General features: G+C 35.9%; 1 protein-coding gene across 2 annotated transcripts; it reads right to left on the bottom strand.

The window, feature by feature from the left end:
• Positions 1-5,232: 5,232 nt before the first annotated feature.
• Positions 5,233-6,738, bottom strand: LOC124200055. Of its 2 annotated transcripts, XM_046596139.1 has the most exons (4): positions 5,925-6,738; positions 5,769-5,847; positions 5,658-5,696; positions 5,233-5,594 (listed from the first exon to the last, which is right to left on the bottom strand). In XM_046596139.1, exons 1-4 carry the CDS (start codon positions 5,943-5,945, stop codon positions 5,443-5,445), a joined length of 291 nt encoding a protein of 96 aa, XP_046452095.1. In that variant the 5' UTR covers positions 5,946-6,738; the 3' UTR covers positions 5,233-5,442. The 2 variants fall into 2 exon arrangements, with proteins under 2 accessions (XP_046452095.1, XP_046452094.1); XM_046596138.1 differs by having other exon boundaries at positions 5,658-5,847; positions 5,925-6,083.
• Positions 6,739-18,229: the final 11,491 nt, after the last annotated feature.

Genomic DNA, 18,229 nt, shown 5'->3' with positions numbered 1-18,229 from the left:
ATAAAGTTTTGGTAGCCCTCCAAAGATGGGAAACATTTTGAGTTTTTCAGTCTTTCCCTCGCCATTTTTCACACCCCTTTCGTCACAACGCGTCGTTTCAAACATCCTCGAGGGCAAAAAAAGGGGGAAAGTGACGAAGACGAACGTATTCATCTCTTAAATTTGTTTATTGGAATGATATTTGATTATTGTTTGTGGTATTTAGATGGCTGCCTCAGAGAATGTTGCTGGGAAGTCAGTTGACAAACGCAAATCTAAGGTACACATCTTTTATTTGTTTCTAAAAATTATATTTGATTCTTGTTTCTGTTATTTAGATGTCTGTAGCAGATGAAGAATCTGAGAAGGCAGTCGACAAACGCAAAACTAAAGTAAATCTCTTATTTGTTTATTGGAATAGTAATTGATTTTTGTTTGTGGTATTTAGATGGCTGCCACAGAGAATGTTGCTGGGAAAACAGTTGACAAACGCAAATCTAAGGTACACATCTTTTATTTGTTTCTCGAAATTATATTTGATTCTTGTTTCTGTTATTTAGATGTCTGCAGCAGATGATGAATCTGAGAAGGCAGTCGACAAACGCAAAACGAAGGTACATCTCATCTCTTATTTGATTATCGGAATGATATTTGATTCTCGTTTTTGTTTTATTTAGATGCCTGCAACAGATGGTACCCAACAGAAGAAACTTGAGAAAGGCAGAACTAAGGTATTCATTTCTAATTTCTTAACTTAGAAAGAGTTTTGATTCTTGTTGGTTGTGTATAGATACAATCAACAGATGATGAAAATGAATACGAGGATCAAAATAATTCAAAATTCGTCTTCATAAAGCAGCCAATGGAGTTAAAAAGGAAGCTACAATTTATTGATGGTTCATCCGAAGATGATTTGTCTGAGGAAGAACCGCAATTTCTAACAAAAGATGACCCGATTCTTTATTATAAATATAAAATTTAAAAAATGAAGAAAGAACTTTAAATCAGAAATGACATTCTTCCTGGCCACATTGATGCAATCTTGACCAAGTTTTGCAAAGAAGAAATGACAGACACAATCAAAACTATAAAGTCAAATTACCTTCCTCAAAACGGCGAAGGCAAAACTTTAACTAATGAAATCAAACAGTGCAAGGTTACTTTTTTTTTCTTTTTTTTTCCTTTTTTTTTGTTTGATTTAATTATTTTTACAGATGAAACTCTACAAACACGGTAGTAAAGAAACCACCGATGCCATTTGCGCAACACATGACTCTTACTCCAATAAAATGGCCGGCAATTTGTTAGGTGCCTTGTTCACTACTGAAGAACTGCTGAATTCCACAGTTAAAGGAAGCAAGGAGCATCCGAATATATTAGACGCAGAAAAATTGGGTTTAATAAGAGGTAATAATTTGTGCTAATATTTATATTTTTAACAAAATAATTTATTTTCTTTAATAGATTTCATAATGAAAAAATTCCCTGGGCCTACTGCTGTCAAGATTAACAATGCATTTGGTGTTAAAATTTGCAATTTTCGAAACTCCAAGAATGCAATTAAAATAGAAGACGAAAGTAGTTAAATCAATTAAATCGAATAAATTGATTTTTTATTAAGTATAATTTTTTCTATTTTGATGTGTGTCATGGTTATCGGTGTAATACACATAAGAGCATAATCACAATGAAATCACTAGATATTTGTGCGATTAATTGACTACTAATCATGATGAAATCATTAGACGTATTGGCAATTATTCATAGTTAATCTTGACCAAATCACTAAATATATGTGCTATAAATGCAATATTCATTCATGATTAAATCACTAGATATATCAGCAATTAATCCGTCCCAAATTGCCATGAATAAGTTGGACGATTTAATCACATGATTATTGTCCCAAAAATTTCCATACGGACTACATCTTTTCATCACTAATCTCGGTAAGGGAAATTGACACGTCTATCTTACCGGACATGGTCCTTCGAATCCTACAATTCTTGAACTTGTGAAATTTTTGTGTCCCGTGACTCAAAACAAACTTGAAAGCCTTTCGGAAAAACGATCGTTCTTGGCCGGGTCTTTTGAAAAAAGATCCACTGTACTGTACTGTCAATCTTTCATCTCCATTTGTTACTTAAAACTAAATTTAGTTAAGTGTATGTGTCTGGACAATTTCAACAAAATCGTCCGACCGTCATCGCCCTTTTTGGCAAAACGCATGGCGACCTAGGGCGTCTTCCTACTTAATTTCCTTTTAATCACGTTTTCTCCTTCTCACTCTCCACTTTAGTGGAGCTCCAAACAGAGCTCCCTTAACTCAACAAAAATTCGTCCAGAACAAAAAAGGAAGCGGAACGAGGCCCACCAACGTTGAGGGATCCCGAAATGAACAGGCCCCATTCTACCACCGCTCCACAAGAACACAAGAGAGGGACGAATTGAAGCGTTTCGCAATCGTCCCATCGTTCCGTGTGCCGTGGAAACGTCTGACCCGCCTCGCCCAACACCAACACCTGAAGAACTTGAAGTAATCCACCACCGGATCCAGGCAACCATAGCATCCTGGGACCCCCCAAGAGTGACAAGATTCCAAACACCGGAAGAAATAGCAGAAATTCATCGTCTTAGGCAAAGAGTCGACGGAGACGTCCGCGTAACCAGGGGGCAGTTGTTCAACGGCCCCAGCCCACAACCACACGTCGACCGGGAGGAAGGAGGAGTGGTTGGAAGAGAGGAAGAAGGAGCGGTTGGAGGAGGAGAAGCGGAAGAAGAGGAGGCCTTGTAAGTGTTGTGGGATGATTTAACAATTGCAGAACCAGCACCGGTTGCAATCCCACCAATACCACAAGTGGCAGAACCACAAACAAGGAAGGAGCAGAGGAAAAGGAAGACCACAGTAAAGAGAGAGGTCCACTTCAAGAATCAGCTGGATTAGAAGATTGAAGCAACAAATGGAAGATAATTAGTTGCTCATTCTTCACATAGTATTGCATGCTTGGGATGACGATAAACTTAAATAAAAAAAAACTTTCTTACAGAAACCAACGGAGATAAGCAATAAGCTGAACTCCGTAATATCTAAAAAAAAATTTTCAGTACAAGAAGGAACTCCAGCTTACAAGAAGGTGAACGAAGGGTCGAGCAAAAACTTAGCCAACCCATCGCTCGTCGTGCCATCTACTGAGAGAAAAACAATTCGCTCTTATTTTTAATTGACGGAAGGTATACGTTGAGGAAGCTCAACTGTTTCTCTAATTTTGTTCGTTCTGGTGGGAAAGTTGAAAGAGGGAAAAGGAGGGAAGAAGAGAATGGAAAAGTGCTAAAGAAATCTAAAAAGGGGGAAAGGTGTGCTTTTTAGTATACCTTCCGTCAATTTAATATACAAACAGATAGAGCAATTTGCCTGCTCAAGAAATTAACACGCATGAATATGTAGCTAATCACGTTTACTTAGGCTTATTTTGCGCGAGTCCTATTTAGCTTTGTTGTCGATAAATCTATTTAAACCCGCTCGTTTGTTTCAAAAGGAGCATATATGATCAGGCCACCAGCATTTAAACTTCGCTTCTACACATAATATTTCAGAATAAAATTTAAAAGAGCATCTGCAGACCAACTTTCATTAGTTGCTGATATAGAAGCTCTGCTTCATGCAGCGTTATAAATACGTACAGTACCTTTCATAAAAACGACTCGTGGTTTTCGACAAAAAAAGAAGAAAAATCAATTTTTAGCGTTAGGTGTCTTTACCTAACGAACAAAAAAAATTAGGTCGGCAGATTCCCGGCCTTTTACTTCGTTTTCTTTGGGTTGGGGGTTAAAGTTTTGTAAGAAAGGCTGGGGTTTTGAAAACGGGTATATTGCTCTAGGGCTTGGCAATTTTTACCCTCGATATATCTGAAAAAAGTCTTCTATGTAAGGCTTAATAAAGAATTTTGATCCCGCTAGCCTTTAGCGTGTTTGTAATCTCGCCGGACACAGGTAGGGTAGAAAAAGCTTCGTCAAAAATTTAAAAAATATTTTATCTGTCATCCCGTCTGGGTCCCACCCCCTGTCCGTTTACATAAACAAAGAAGAAAAGAAAAAAAACTGAAAAAGCCAGGAATCTACCGACCTTGCTTTTTTTTGTACGAATTAGGTAGTCATCTTGCACTCGTGTTCGACTTTTTCCTTTATTTTGTCGTGGGCCAGAGTCGTTTTTATGAAAGGTACTGTACCACCCTGAAAGCTCTAACCAATCAGCATCAGTATGCATTGAAAGAAATAGATAAAATTACATTATAACAGAAGTTTTGGAATTAAATTTCCGTGCCGTTTTCAGCTTGCGCTCGAGCTGTTGCTGTGTTTCCCTACAAGGAAAATGGTGTTCTGTAGCTAGCACAGGTTGTTGCTCTGATTATCAACGTTATATGCCCAACGGCATCAACAGCGATATTTTTTTTTTTTTTTATTCAATGGGATTTCTCTTGCTATCGCTTTTTCTTTGCTACACTTTACATTTTTAGCTTCCCGGTTTATCTAGTCCATAAAGATTTTTTCCAAAGCTGCTGCGCCCATTTTCCAAAACGATCTTCCGTTGAGCCGAAATTGAACTATAGTGACATATGGACTTGCACTGACAATTACAGCGTGAATCACGAATCTATGTGCAGTCTAAAAACTACAATTTACAATCTGGAGTCTGGATGACCACTTTGCCAACTATAATACAGTACCTACCGAAAGTCTTTGGAAGCCCGAGAGGACCTTATGCAAAAACGCTGTTTTGCAGTCCTCTCAGTACTACAGTTTTTAACCAAATATTTTCAAATTTCGTATGTGCATTTGTAGAGGTAGTGACCTCTGATTTTTTTTCAGATTTTTGTTTTCCTTTCTGAAGTACTTTTTGCCCGTTCTTAAAGTCTTTGGAAAGCCGAGAGGACCTTATGCAAATTAGGCCACGTTAGCTTTATTTCAGGTCTGATTTTCAATGTTTTTATGATATTGTATTGGTTTCCTTTCAACTTGAAAAACGAAATTTAATAATTCCCCTTTTTTCCGCTTCCATCCCTTTGTTTTCTCTCGCGCCAAAGGGAAAGTAGTTCATAGGACCTGATAGGACGGCTGGCGTTTTTCTTAAATTGTTGCCTACACAAATGCAATCATATAAACAGCTTGAAAGTATTTTACTTGCATACAAGTTTATGCAGAAGTTTTAATACCTTCTTAAATGTTTTGGCAGTATTATAATTTATAATCTAGTAATAATTGAAAATTTGATTTCTTTATTAGCACAAAGGCCTACATTTTGCTTTATAGTTAGCGAAAGGAATAATAAGAAAGCATTAGGCTTAATGGTATGGGGATTTCAAATTCTTTTCATAATTTCAGTGCAAAGAAAACTATAGTTCAGATTACAGTTTGATAAAAAGCAAGTTTCCAGGGGGATATATTTGTGGAATTGTGATTCCCAGTTTACGCAGCAGCAGAAGGGCAGCAAAGTACTTTGAGGCCAGTCAAACACTTTTCTCCGTCACCGGTTGCGCTAGTTTGGCGAACGACGTGCCCCACCACATTACAACCTCCATCACAAAATGGGGAAGTGCCTTTCCAAATGCAGCCGTCGCCTAATTAAATGACACCACTTGTAACATAAAAGAGTCGCATTTATTACATTTGCCAGGACTTACTTGAAGTACGTCCGCTGCCCCAGTCTTCAGTAATTTTGTCTGAAATAAGTAAACGATATGGCGCGATTAAGATATGTTTGGAAGATCTTACGTGCTGATGTGATAGATTACCAATGGCAGCCCTAATTGTTGATTTGTCCTCCACAGCAGTTAAAACACCGACCAGTGAAAATACAAACAAAACAATTACCTGAAATCGAAAACAATATCTTATTTTAGTAAACGTAAATGAACCGAATCAAATTATACGCTTTGTATTTATCGTACCGCAATGCGCGTGCAATGCATCGTCCAGGAAGTCGAGATGCAATAGGAAGAGAAAAATATAAGGCTACTAAATCAACGAAGCCACGAAGGTTAACTGAATTACACGCTGAATCAGGGACTGAAAGGAGTCGAGACTTTTATATTATAAATGAAACAAAACAATATCCACGGGGCATTTGAGTTTTGAAACACAAATTAGACCTTGAGGCATCAGCAGTTGTGTTTGGCTCGGAGATTCAAGGTTATAAGAACACAAATATAATTTTTCCAAGCCTTTTTTTACGCTTTAAAAAACTTTATCGCGGGGATGTTCAACCATAGCCTCAAGGAATTATTCACGAAGAATTTGAAAGCCACCAAACGCCACCGGACAAGATGCTTTCGATTGTATTCAACGCGCGCCTATGAATAACAAAGTGAAAACAAAACCGCATAGCTGATTCGATCTTTCAGAAATCGCCTTTAGTCGCCCAGCACAAAATTACAGAGAAAAAATGGAAAAGAATAAAGAACGTTACGATTCAAATGTATATATTCTTCTTAGAAATATTGACGATAGATGACGAATGTAAAAATCACAAAAAAATGGCCATGAATAAAGACAGCTATGAATAATCAACACACAAAACCACCTACTCTAAGTCAACACAATTTGCATGAGCCATAATCAACATTTCACTAACAGACACTGCACTGGTTATCGAGTAATAAAAGAATTTCGTTGTTCGTTCTCTTTCGAAGACCGAACGTGCTGTATGAAGTGTATCATGAACAAAACAAAATCTTGGTCTGACATCCAGCCAGACTTGTTGCTGAACCAGCAGAACCGAGAGGAGCACCATTTAGGAAATATTCCTTAAAATGATCTCTGAAAGAAACAGAAAAATTTCTTACCAAAACACCATATTTTAGTTGAAAAAACCGTGGAAAGACAAAGAGTGGTGCCATGGACTTCCCTGCGGCAGATACTGCAAGGCAGAAGGGGAGGGACAATACATTTTTCTTGGGTAGTGTACTGATAAGCCAATCTTCTCAAGTCTGTGGTAGTGATTCCATGATAAATGTCACTGGCCCTTTTGACGTAATTGCTAAGATTGCTTTCTTGTTCACTGCTGAAAACCTAGAGCGAACATGAAAGAGTTAACATTGCAACCCATATACAGTAAAACTCATAAGTGGATTTACCTAACGAGATTTGTGGTAACCCCCAATGATTGTAGTTGCTTCAGCCTTATCTTGAATTCCAGCAGCCAAGAAATTTTTAACATATCTCAGTAGAAATTTTTTTGGGATGGAGGTTTCTTTTGAAACATCACATTCCTTTTTTTTCTCAGCAACAACTTTCTTGACAGCTTTCAAAATGTAACCATCTGGATACATACAACGTTCAGTTTTTCTAATATAATGCCTAATCATCTTACATTTAACAAATTTTACAGATTTTTTAGACTCACCATTTTGACGTTAGACGACAGAGATTTTGTACCCACAATCTGCCCCCCTTTTGCTTTGCCAGTTTGCCTCAAAAATAGGTGTCGTTAATCAAATTAATTTTTCAGTCACTCCTCTAAGGAGTAATAATAAACTAAAATATGGGATTGAAATAAGAAATAATTTCCTTGAAGAATATTATTTTTGAAAAATTTTATTATATTTCTGAAACCCGTCGATTGAAAAATCTGTAAAAGCTGATGACACGATTTTAAGGCGCCAAAATTTTTGTTTCATTTATAACTGAACCCTTGGCGACTTTTTTAATGATTTTTTTAAAGGATGGAGATCTTCGTGTTGCATAACCATGAATTTTTACGACACTTAGATTTCATTAAAACATACCTCAATATCGATAGTGCCAACATACACACAACTCTAACTGCTTCGTTCTCCCCTAAGCAGCGACAAAAGCCGTTGAACCAACTTGGAAGGCTGCTGAACTAGCGCAGAACCAAATGAATGACGCCCAAGCCACTTTTGAAGCAGCAGAAAAAGAATTATAATTGTTGAATCAAGGATTGGAGGAACTTAACCTTTCAAATCTAGCACCCGATGCAGTGATACAGTGGATACGATTACAGAGAAAACATAATTTACTTCTCCAATCGATGAATCTTGACGATTGTTTTGACAAGTATGCTGTGGGAAGCCACAAAACCGCATCAGACAGGAGCTGGGGCACGTCCATCCGTCAAAGCAGATCTGAAACCTTTCAGCGGAAAGACATTAGACTGGTTTGGCTGGATTGACTTGATCAAAGCTTTTATGCACGATACAGATCAGGAGTGAAGCTTGCGCTTTTAAAACGCAATTTAAGGAAAGAATGTCTGGACTTGGTGCATGGACTGATTGGAACAGAGGAAGCCTAAGTCGAAGTCTTCGTCCTATTAATGACTTTCGTGTGGGCACCGAGATGTAATGCGAGCAGTCCTTTTACAGGCTATGAAGAAGCTCGAGTGCAAGAACGACCAAAAAATCTTCCGGTACAATCTAGAAAAGATAAGAACGCATACTTTTTACCTCAGTCGAATCAAAGAGACGGTCGCTGTTTACATCATTGAAAAATTAAGCATGAAACTGCAGCTACAAGTGTAACAGAACGCTCGGCCGACTCCCGTTTTTCTGTTACTTTCCCTTTCTACAAGACAATTTCTAACGTCGACTACTAGATGTCGTTTCCGCTACACTCCATCTCATACCAGAGGAGGCTGCTACCATTTGAATCTGCCGCCAACTCGCCCCGTCCTTTTTCCTTTTTACTATCCCCTTTCCCTTTTTGCTATATTAACTTTAGGCGTACTTTTATCTTTTTTGACTCTATATAAATATATTTTCCTTTTTCATTCAACGCTTTTCAATAACAAACTCCCTTTTCGTCCGTCTCCGCTCTGACCATGTCTTAACGTGTCTGCTCACGTTTCCCTATACTATCCTCTTTAGGCCTAAACATGACTCCTCCCTTTCTAGACCTATGCTAACCGTGCAACCAGAATTAGTATAAAAACTGTATGTAAATGTTATTCTGTACTGCATTCTCCCACGGCATTCACACTACCATTGTGTTCCAGTCGCACTCTCCTTTTGGTATTGTATTAGTTATATTTTCCCCTTGTGCTCAGTGCCTGTTATTTAAGCTAAGTGCAATTTCCAACTGTACTTCGAAACTTGCCGTTTCTCGACAAGCCTAACCACTCAGCCCGCTACCACATTTTCTCCATACAAGTAGTATTGTCTCACTTATTTCTCGTCTCACTATTTAATATTATTAGATAACCTCATTGTATGATCTGTCCGTTATCAATACATTGTTTAGCCTTAAACTATTTCCGTTGGTATTAGACACTTCACTTTTACATTGTGAGTAAAGTCGCCTCATAGTATTTAAGTTCTTCGTATCGGTGACACAATGATTCTGTTGTGTCGACCTTTAAACAAGACCGACTAGCTTGGAATGTTGAACGGCGAGGAGGCACCTTTCTTTTTGTTCCTAACCCCCCAAATTCGGCCTATAAACCAAACCCAGTTCCCTGCAATATGGATAGGTGGCTATTTGAAAAAAAATCACCGTTCAGATTTTTTTGAAGGATACTACTGTACCATCATTGTGTACGATTTGGCGCTAGTGCTCGGCTGTTTAGGAAGAGGTCTGAATTGTATGTGTAGTGGACCACTACTAGTGGTAGTGCCCGGGTATGGAACCAACTATGCTCACCAGGAAAGTCGAACTCAGGTGTGATGGTGCCCCCGATCACCAAGCGACGCTTTATCAGACTCCCCTACCCGTCCCCCATCATGAAAATTGTGGTCTGTACACAAAAATAAATGGAAATTTCCTACTTTCTGTCTACCTTATGGAAATTTACACGGTGGCTCCAGTGTCATGGGAAAATTTCGCTTAAATTTTTCATAAGATAAGTTAATCTTCGTATATTCAGAATCGTTATTTTACAGACTACATTTTCATGTGGATAATGTTTATTTTTTTGCAAAACATCTCTTTGACAACTAAACGATCCCACAGAAGATGCAATTTATCCACATTGACTCCACGTTAATTTTGAATGTTGAATTAGTTGCTATTCAAAAAATTAGATTAAGCGTCAACAGTTAACAGCATGTCTTGAAATGACACGAGGTTTTACCATGACTCATGGTTATACCTCATGGTCCATGAGGTATTTTATGAAGTGTATCCAGTTATCCCAACTTCATATTCTCAATGAAAATTGGTAGACGCATCACGATACACGCAACTACCAACAGTCATCAGTCTTTCTTCAGTTTTTTTTCATGCGAGTCCAGACAAGTCACAGATGCATTCGCTTTTCGACTTTAAAAATGGCTTCAGCTAAAAAAAACGAAATTCCACCGAATATTTAATAATAAAGGAATCGGATGAATTATCAGTAAGTCAACTGCCATCCAAAAAAGGAGATTTTTTTTGCTTAAAAATTTGTGTCTCGTTTGACTCATGCTACAAATATGAAATTTTTTCTCAAATAATGAAGAAATTGTCATCGATTTGGGAGATAGCCTCTTTAAAAACAATTGATGAAACTCAAATTTAAAAGATAGTTTTTCGGTTTTTCGGAAGCCACAACTCAAAGAGATGTTTCATCATGTCCATGTTACAAACAAAAATTTGGAAAAACGATAAACTCACCATCAATTAAGTCAACGGATTGCGTTTGTGAAAACAAGATCCATGAGTGAGAATGGGAATTTTACGTTGATCAACTTGAGAGTCGCTCATTATTTGTTTCTGGTTCCATTGAAAAATAAGAAACCAAAAAAACTAAAGAAAAGAGAAAGATTATTGGAACGTAGAGCAGAAAGAATCAATCTAAATTTGTCAAAAGAAAAAACAAACTCTATCCAAATGAAAGCAATTACCAAAATGAGTAATTATGATCACTCAAACAGCAAGAAGATGAAATCGAAGAATCAGAAGAAGATGATAGTTGCAAAGAATCGAGAAATAAATCAATCGCCAATCACAATAGAAATGAATATCCAACTTTGATTTCTACAGCAACATGATTTGCATCGGAAAGCGAGCATTGTGTGGGTTGAGCAACGCACTGTTAGATGATTTTGGTAATATAAAAAGTTTTACTCTAGTTAAACTAATTGACGTGAATAAATTTGTTAGAGGTATGATAAAATCTTAAAAAATCTCCCGTGTGTTTAATGAATATTAAAGGAAGTGAGCCGGTTAGCAGAACGAAACAATATCTTGCTTGATGTTTGATGGTCGTAAGGATGGAACAAGCCCTGGTTTCAAGATGGTTAACGAAAGCCAATAGAATTATGAGGCTATATGTCAGTACCCTGAATCCATCTGATAGTCTTCGAAGGTATTCCCGTTAATATATTTTCTTACTCTTATGAATTTTAAAAATTATTTTTTTTTGTCTTTAGACTAGCGTTTATTGTAATGTTTGTATACGCTCCTTCGTGGTTCCATATTGAATGTCATCCGAAGTTTCAAGATGCGGCTAGAAACTTTCACAACCTCATCAATCTCTCTTCTATACTGAGATTGAAAGAGAAATGTATTGTCCATCGCATTTCATTGCTTAATACATTTTTTTGTCACCAAGAAAGTATTTTGCTATCGATAGTATCTGACTCCAATCGGTCAATTAGAAACAGTGCATTAAAGCGTATTTTAGCGATAAGAAAACAGTAAAAAACTTCTATTTCCCTTTTAAGGAACTCATTTTTTGAAAAATTTCCTGTTCCAAAACCAAATTTTCCCATAAGACCAGCAGCACCATCGTGTAAATTTCCATAAGATAGATAGAAAATAGGAAATTGTGATTTATTTTTTGTGTACAGACCACAATTTTCATTATTTTTTCGTTATTTGAATACAGTATGATAGACAAATATGATTTCTATAATCCCTTCATTTTTCAGAAATTTCAATGAAAAATGAAAAAAAGTTGCACTGCCTTAAACGGTTATTAGTTTTAAGAATATGGTTTTTGTGCTATAAAAAGGCTTTGACGTATTTCATTTCAAACTCAGCAGTACATTACTTATAGCCTAATGCATCTTTTCATCCAAAAGACTTTATCAGAATTAAAAAAACAAAAAAAAACAATCCGGCCTACTGTTTACAGCAACCTTGAGAACTCGTAGAGTTGCGACGGAATGTTGCGCTCCCGAAGAAATCGAAGCAGCCATCAAGAAAAATATGTGCGTTGAAGACTACTTAGGATCAGCGCAAACGGCAGTCATCGGACTAGGCTAAAAGAAACAACTTTGGTGATAAATGTCTTATTCTCAATCGATCTTCTACTTCAAGAACGGAGATCCAATTAAGAAGAGTTCATGGAAGGAATTTGCTAGCTCACATTTTCAACAGATGAAGCCTTTTCTTATAGGTAGCAGAGATCGAAGAATCCGAACTGCATACGTTTTGCGACGGTTCTGAAGAAGCGTTCGCATCTGTCGTCTTCCTGCGTCACGTGTATTGCGATAGCCGAGTCTATATTCATGATATGAAAGTGAGTACAAAACTCCAACCAAGGAAATCCATCTCCGTTCTACAATAATTTCAGCAAACCTATCGATAGGAAATTTATTTCGATTGGCAGCAGTGTAGTCCGCAACTGGACCAAAGTAACAGCTTCATTTCATCAGGTCTACGTCGTAAATTGATTCAACGAAGTGCAAATGCAAAAGAATAAGATGAATGGCAATTTTTTCCAGAAGGATGAACCCATTGGATGAAGCGACTCGATCTGCACTGGAAGAACAGGTGATATATGCATCATGGATGAAGGAACTAGAATTTTTCTCTGTTTAGGAGCACTATTGTCACAAGATTTGCCTTGGCCTTTGCCCATCCCAGATGAAATGAAATATTGCAAGTTATACCGACTCAAACTCTGTGACTAGAATTGGTGGAGCTGCCCATCGACAAGACAAGCTTTGCGACTTTCCTCAGATTAGACAACAGAGCTCTCGATTTAATCAAGCATTGCCAAAAACCTCTACGAAATTCCTTGCTTTTTTTAGCTCTGCATCCAATTCTAGGCGAAGATGGTTTACTTCGACTCGGTGGCCGGATCGAACACGCAAAATTACTCTACGACGTTCTACACAAACCTCTATTGCCCAGTTGCCATCAACTTACCGAGCATATCATTAACATCTTTCACGAAGAAGCCATCACGATGGGAACGATTTTTCCCGAAAATACTGTTTTCGAAATTCGTTTCATAATCAACCAACAAAGAGGAATGAAAATGCAGCCTCCCTCCACCATCAACTACACCTTTCCGATATGATATTTCGTAAATAACCTGTAATTGATAAATATGTGCGAAATATAAAATATTTTTGTAAACAATTTTGTTTGAAAAAATTTTGCCAATTTTCCCCTTGCTTCACTTGGTGAAAGAGTCGGCGACCACTTGATCCCGAGAGTTTTAATTTTCGCCGGCGCAAATGTAATTGTCAAATCAACAAAATAAGATTAAGGAGCTTGAAAAAGTTAATCTGATCAACTTTATGTCATTCCAGATTTTTTATTTAAAAATAGAGAAGGGGAAAAATAAAATGACATTAAATAGGGACGGAGGATAATTTTTTTATCAAAACATCAAAAAAGGGCGGAAAAAAATGGACAGAATCACAGAAAGCTTTTTTCCCAAATAAATAAAGTAATGGGTCCGTAATTTTTTTTTAACCGTTGGATTTTAAGAGTTTGTTAAAGTCATGGATACATCACCCAATGTAGTGGGGGGAGGAAGTGGAAAAAAGAGCAAAGCGATGAACATGTCTGCTGTATGTAGAAGGTGACTTCAAGTTCAATATGTAACCCCCCCCTCTAAAAATTCCTCTTCGGGATTATATTCTTTACTCCGACTCTGATTGGAGAAATAACTTACTGGACGGATTGTCCAAATACTCACCAATGAGAGAGAGGAGAGAGTGATGGAATACTGCTACCCTGAAGGCACTTCATTCATTTTTGAATTGTCGCAAAAAAAATCTCATTTCTTGTTTGACCATTGGTAAGCTAGTGCTATAAATCGCTACACTGAGTTAACTGGTGCTCGTAGAAATTATATTGTTTTAATTGACTGCGTTGGTCAATGGATTTGGCATCGGAATGGTTTTGTAGCAGGCAACACTAGGTATGTATTTTAACTATTAACATGTGTGTGTGTGTGTGTTTCGATATGGTGTGCAAAGTGTTAGTGTGTGCAAATAAATAGGGACCGACTTATTGACTTATCGAATCGCTTTTTTCAGATACCGTTGTTCCAGCTACACCGAAAGAAGATGCCGGGCAAGTGTTGTTCGCGATTTACATGGTATATACCATGCGCATGGCCACCACAATCACGAAAACCATCAAGCCATGATCAGTCGACACACTTTCGTTGAATGGTGCCGAGAAAGAGCTTGAACAACAAATATCCGGCCGCATTCAATTTATTTGGAGTCGTTGAGAAGGTAATTTTTTTAATGACTAGAAATGTGTAACTGAGTAAATGGGAGGGTGTGGACATTATGTTTGAACATGAATCAAAGAACTGATACGGGGGAACAACATACCACCTCTCTAATGTAGTCACCCATCCCACAACGTAATTTTGATAACCAACCCAAACACTACAACCGACATGGATGCACGATAATCCACTTTTTAATGTGTCCATATCATATCCAATGAAGTCCAAAAACTAAATAGTAAAAACAAGAACATGGCGTTGCATATCTTTGCGCAAAATAGGTTTGGTTCAATAATATCTGTGTAACGCCTCGACTTCCCCTGCAATTGGAAATAAGTCGCGACAAGAGTTGGACACTTGATTATACAAAATGTGTATTCTCTCCGTCAGCTATTATAATCATTAAACAGTTTTTTCCCAATTAGAAATAGGTAAAAGTCTAGTTTAACTACCTGGTTTTTACTTTATTTGTTTTTATTTTACATTACTATATCAAATGGTATAGTAAAATAAGTAAAATTCTTTTGACACGTTTTGATTCTGACTGCTCTGAACAAGATGTCGGAATGAACTGACTTCAAGTATCAATTCAAAATCAATGAACAAATTTGTCAACGTTGCCAACATACAAAAATATTTTTATATTTGAATTTATTTACCATTCCTGATTTATTCAAATATCTGTAGTGTTTGTGGCGTATTGATACCTTCTTAGATGACTGGCAATTACAACATAAATTCAGGGTTCGATACTAGCTTGCGTCAGTCTTAATTTAATGTATACTATATTTAATAAAGTAAAGTATGGTTAAATATTGTTTGATATTGGCAAGCATTGTTTCGATAAAGTAGAGTAAGATAAAATATGGTTCAAAACCAACCAGAAATGAATCTTTACTTGGATAATATTAAAATACAATCTTGATTGATTAAGTAAAGTAAGATCAAATATAGTTCAATATAGTATATCTCTGAAGGTAAAGTACCCTTGTAAAAAATATCATAAAGTATGGTATGGTTGGACAAATAAAGTTATATTAATAAAGTGAAATATAGAAGATTTTTTCATTACAAAAGTGGGTGTATTTAATTTTAGTTGAACGTTAGAAGTTGTGTGTATTGGATATGCCCAAAATGTCTAAAGAGTTCTTGCGATCTACCTCAAGAATTATTAATTCTTACTGTGATCAACTAGAAAATAGTTATTCTAAGTATAAAAATAAGTTGTCTAAAGAAAAATCCAAAATTCCATTTGAAAAACAGATTTGGACTGCTTTTCAAATTACAATGCTGTGTAGTCTATTAGCTCCAATGGATTTATTTAAATATCTAATAGAAATCGGATTCATTGATAACAAAAATAGTTCTTTGTGTCCAAAATGTGGTGGAAGTTTAACTCTTGTAAGTTTTAATAATTTTATTAAAATTCTAAATATTTACACCTAATTTTTTTAAGGTTGCAAGTTCTACTGTTATTGATCGGTGTAAATACAAGTGTAACAACAAAGTTCCAGTAGAAGGGGGCAAAATAAAAAAAAAATTGTGACACTAATGTTTCTATTAGAAAATATTCATGGTTTTCCGGTTCTCACATGACTATTCATGACATTTTATCATTTACGTATTATAGGTGGAAAGAAATATATTTAAGTGTTATTGAAGAAGAATTGAAATTGGGTAATACCAAATTTTTTTATAATAGAACTTTATAATATTGTATGTTACTGTATTTTACTATACTTTTTAGAACTTTTTAAACTGTCATCGACTGGGCTAGTTTTTGTAGAGAAGTATGATTATGATAAGTAGTTCCGAACTAATTGGAGGACCGGGTATAATTGTTGAAATTGATGAGTCAAAATTTGGCAAAAGTAAATATTTTAAATTTGTGTAACACTAAATCATCTAGTCGTACCTAGCTGAATTAATTTTTTGTATTCAAAAATTAAGGAAAGTACAATAGAGGAAAGCGCGTAGATGGTGTCTGGGTATTTGGTGGTGTAGAAAGGCTGACCGGTAAATGTTTTTAGTTGTAGTTCATAACCGCTCAGCATCTACCCTGTTGGCAGTTATAAAAGAATAGATTAAGCCGGGTACAACTATTATTTCGGATTGTTGGAAGGATTACGATAATATCAAGTAAGTTATTTCAAGATTTTATTGCAATATTCTTAATTTAATTCAGTTCTTATGCCTTATTCCAGCATACTCTTGTTGTCATTTATATCGTATTTTATTGAACTATACTTAATTAAAATATTCTGTTTTCATAGAGATCACAATGACTATAAACATTTAACTGTGAATCACAGTATCAATTTCAAAGATCCCGAGACTGAAGCACACACAAACCAGATAGAGAGTAATGTTTTAAATTTTTAATGCAACATCAAATAATTATTTTAATTATACAATAAGTTCTCTGGAGTTGGGCAAAACGAAGTCTTCCTCCCACCAACAGGAATAAAGACATGATTACAAGTTATTTAGCAACCTTCATGTTACATAAAAATGGAAAAATGAAGATGTTTTTTTTTTTTAATTTATGTGTTACGTTGCAAAATTGTATTCCTCTCCTGATAGCAACAGTAGTTTACATTCTCTACATTCTAAAAAACCCAAAATAACATAACATTTTATATTAATTTTCCTCAGAATCAGTTGATGTATATTCCTGAAATTTAAAAAAGCAATAATAATAAAGAATAGATTACGTTACAGTTGTGTAAATTGACATGCCAATAAATTTTCCATCACTTGACTCATAGGAATTATGCTGCTATCATTTAGTTCCTTAGGTTTGCCAACAGAAAGATTTGGTGCAGCATAGAATAAGTATATTCAATTCCCTAAAATGAAATAAATGAAATAAAGCAAAATCCAATATATGAAATTCAAAAGTAAAAGGTTAAATCTATGCCACGACATGGTGTCGTGGCGCGACGGTCGAAACTGTCTATTTCCACGACATCTGTCGTGGCAATAAAGAGAAAATTGTCTATTGCCACGATATCCTATAGTTTCTCTCCTGTCGTGGCAATAAGTTCAAATACAACTATTGCCACGACATATGTCAATTAGATCGAAAATGTCTATTGCCACGACATGTTGAAAATTCAGCCTTGCATTGCTCGGATGTACTACCTACGTAATGTAAACAATTAGTAACAACGTATTAAATCAAATAGTTTTGATTGTTTGAAATATGTAATAAGTTAGAAAAAGGTCTGAACAATTAAAAGTCTTTGTTCTTTGGTTTGAATGGAGCGATGTTTTTATTTAAAATCAAGTAACATTCATACATTGATTCATCGTGATAAGAACTGACATTAATGACAAGACAAGATAGAAACCTATGAAGATTTTACTTGTTCTTCCGGCAAGTCTTGCATGTGTAATTGCTTGAAGTGGGAAATGTTGAGAGTTTTTCACACTTCATATGAGTCCATTGTTGGCAAGAGTTTTTGGTTTACTTACTAGTTTTTGGTTTACTTGACATGTTGAATTTAGCACATTACAAGTCAACTTGATGGATAACTATGACTACAATACTAAAATAGACATCTGACAACAAATTCCTTATTAGTATAGTAAAATACAGTAACGATTATACAGTAAAGTGGTTGATAAAACATTTATGTGTGAAATTCAAATTCTAATCTTGAATTTTTATTAATTGATTATATTTCTTTGTGTACAGGATTTACAAACAGACCTGAAAACAAGTTACATTGCAGAATTTTAGGAATAAAAAAATTTACTGTTATTCAATTTGGTTTGTTAAGGCAAAAGTTTTATGTCAAAGTAAAGTACTCGTACAAAAATTCTTTTAACATA

This window comes from Daphnia pulex, chromosome 8 (assembly GCF_021134715.1).
Source record: "Daphnia pulex isolate KAP4 chromosome 8, ASM2113471v1".
Taxonomy (NCBI): Eukaryota; Metazoa; Arthropoda; class Branchiopoda; order Diplostraca; family Daphniidae; genus Daphnia; species Daphnia pulex.
Note: the sequence above shows the minus strand (reverse complement) of the source record. Positions and strands in the feature narration are given on the sequence as shown.

Coding starts and splice junctions, on each gene's coding strand:
- LOC124200055 (XM_046596138.1), bottom strand. CDS start 5,945: ATGCATTGCACGCGCATTGCG. Junction 5,848..5,924: donor TGCATTGCACGCGCATTGCG/GTACGATAAATA, acceptor TTTCGATTTCAG/GTAATTGTTTTGTTTGTATT. Junction 5,595..5,657: donor GGGCAGCGGACGTACTTCAA/GTAAGTCCTGGC, acceptor TCATTTAATTAG/GCGACGGCTGCATTTGGAAA.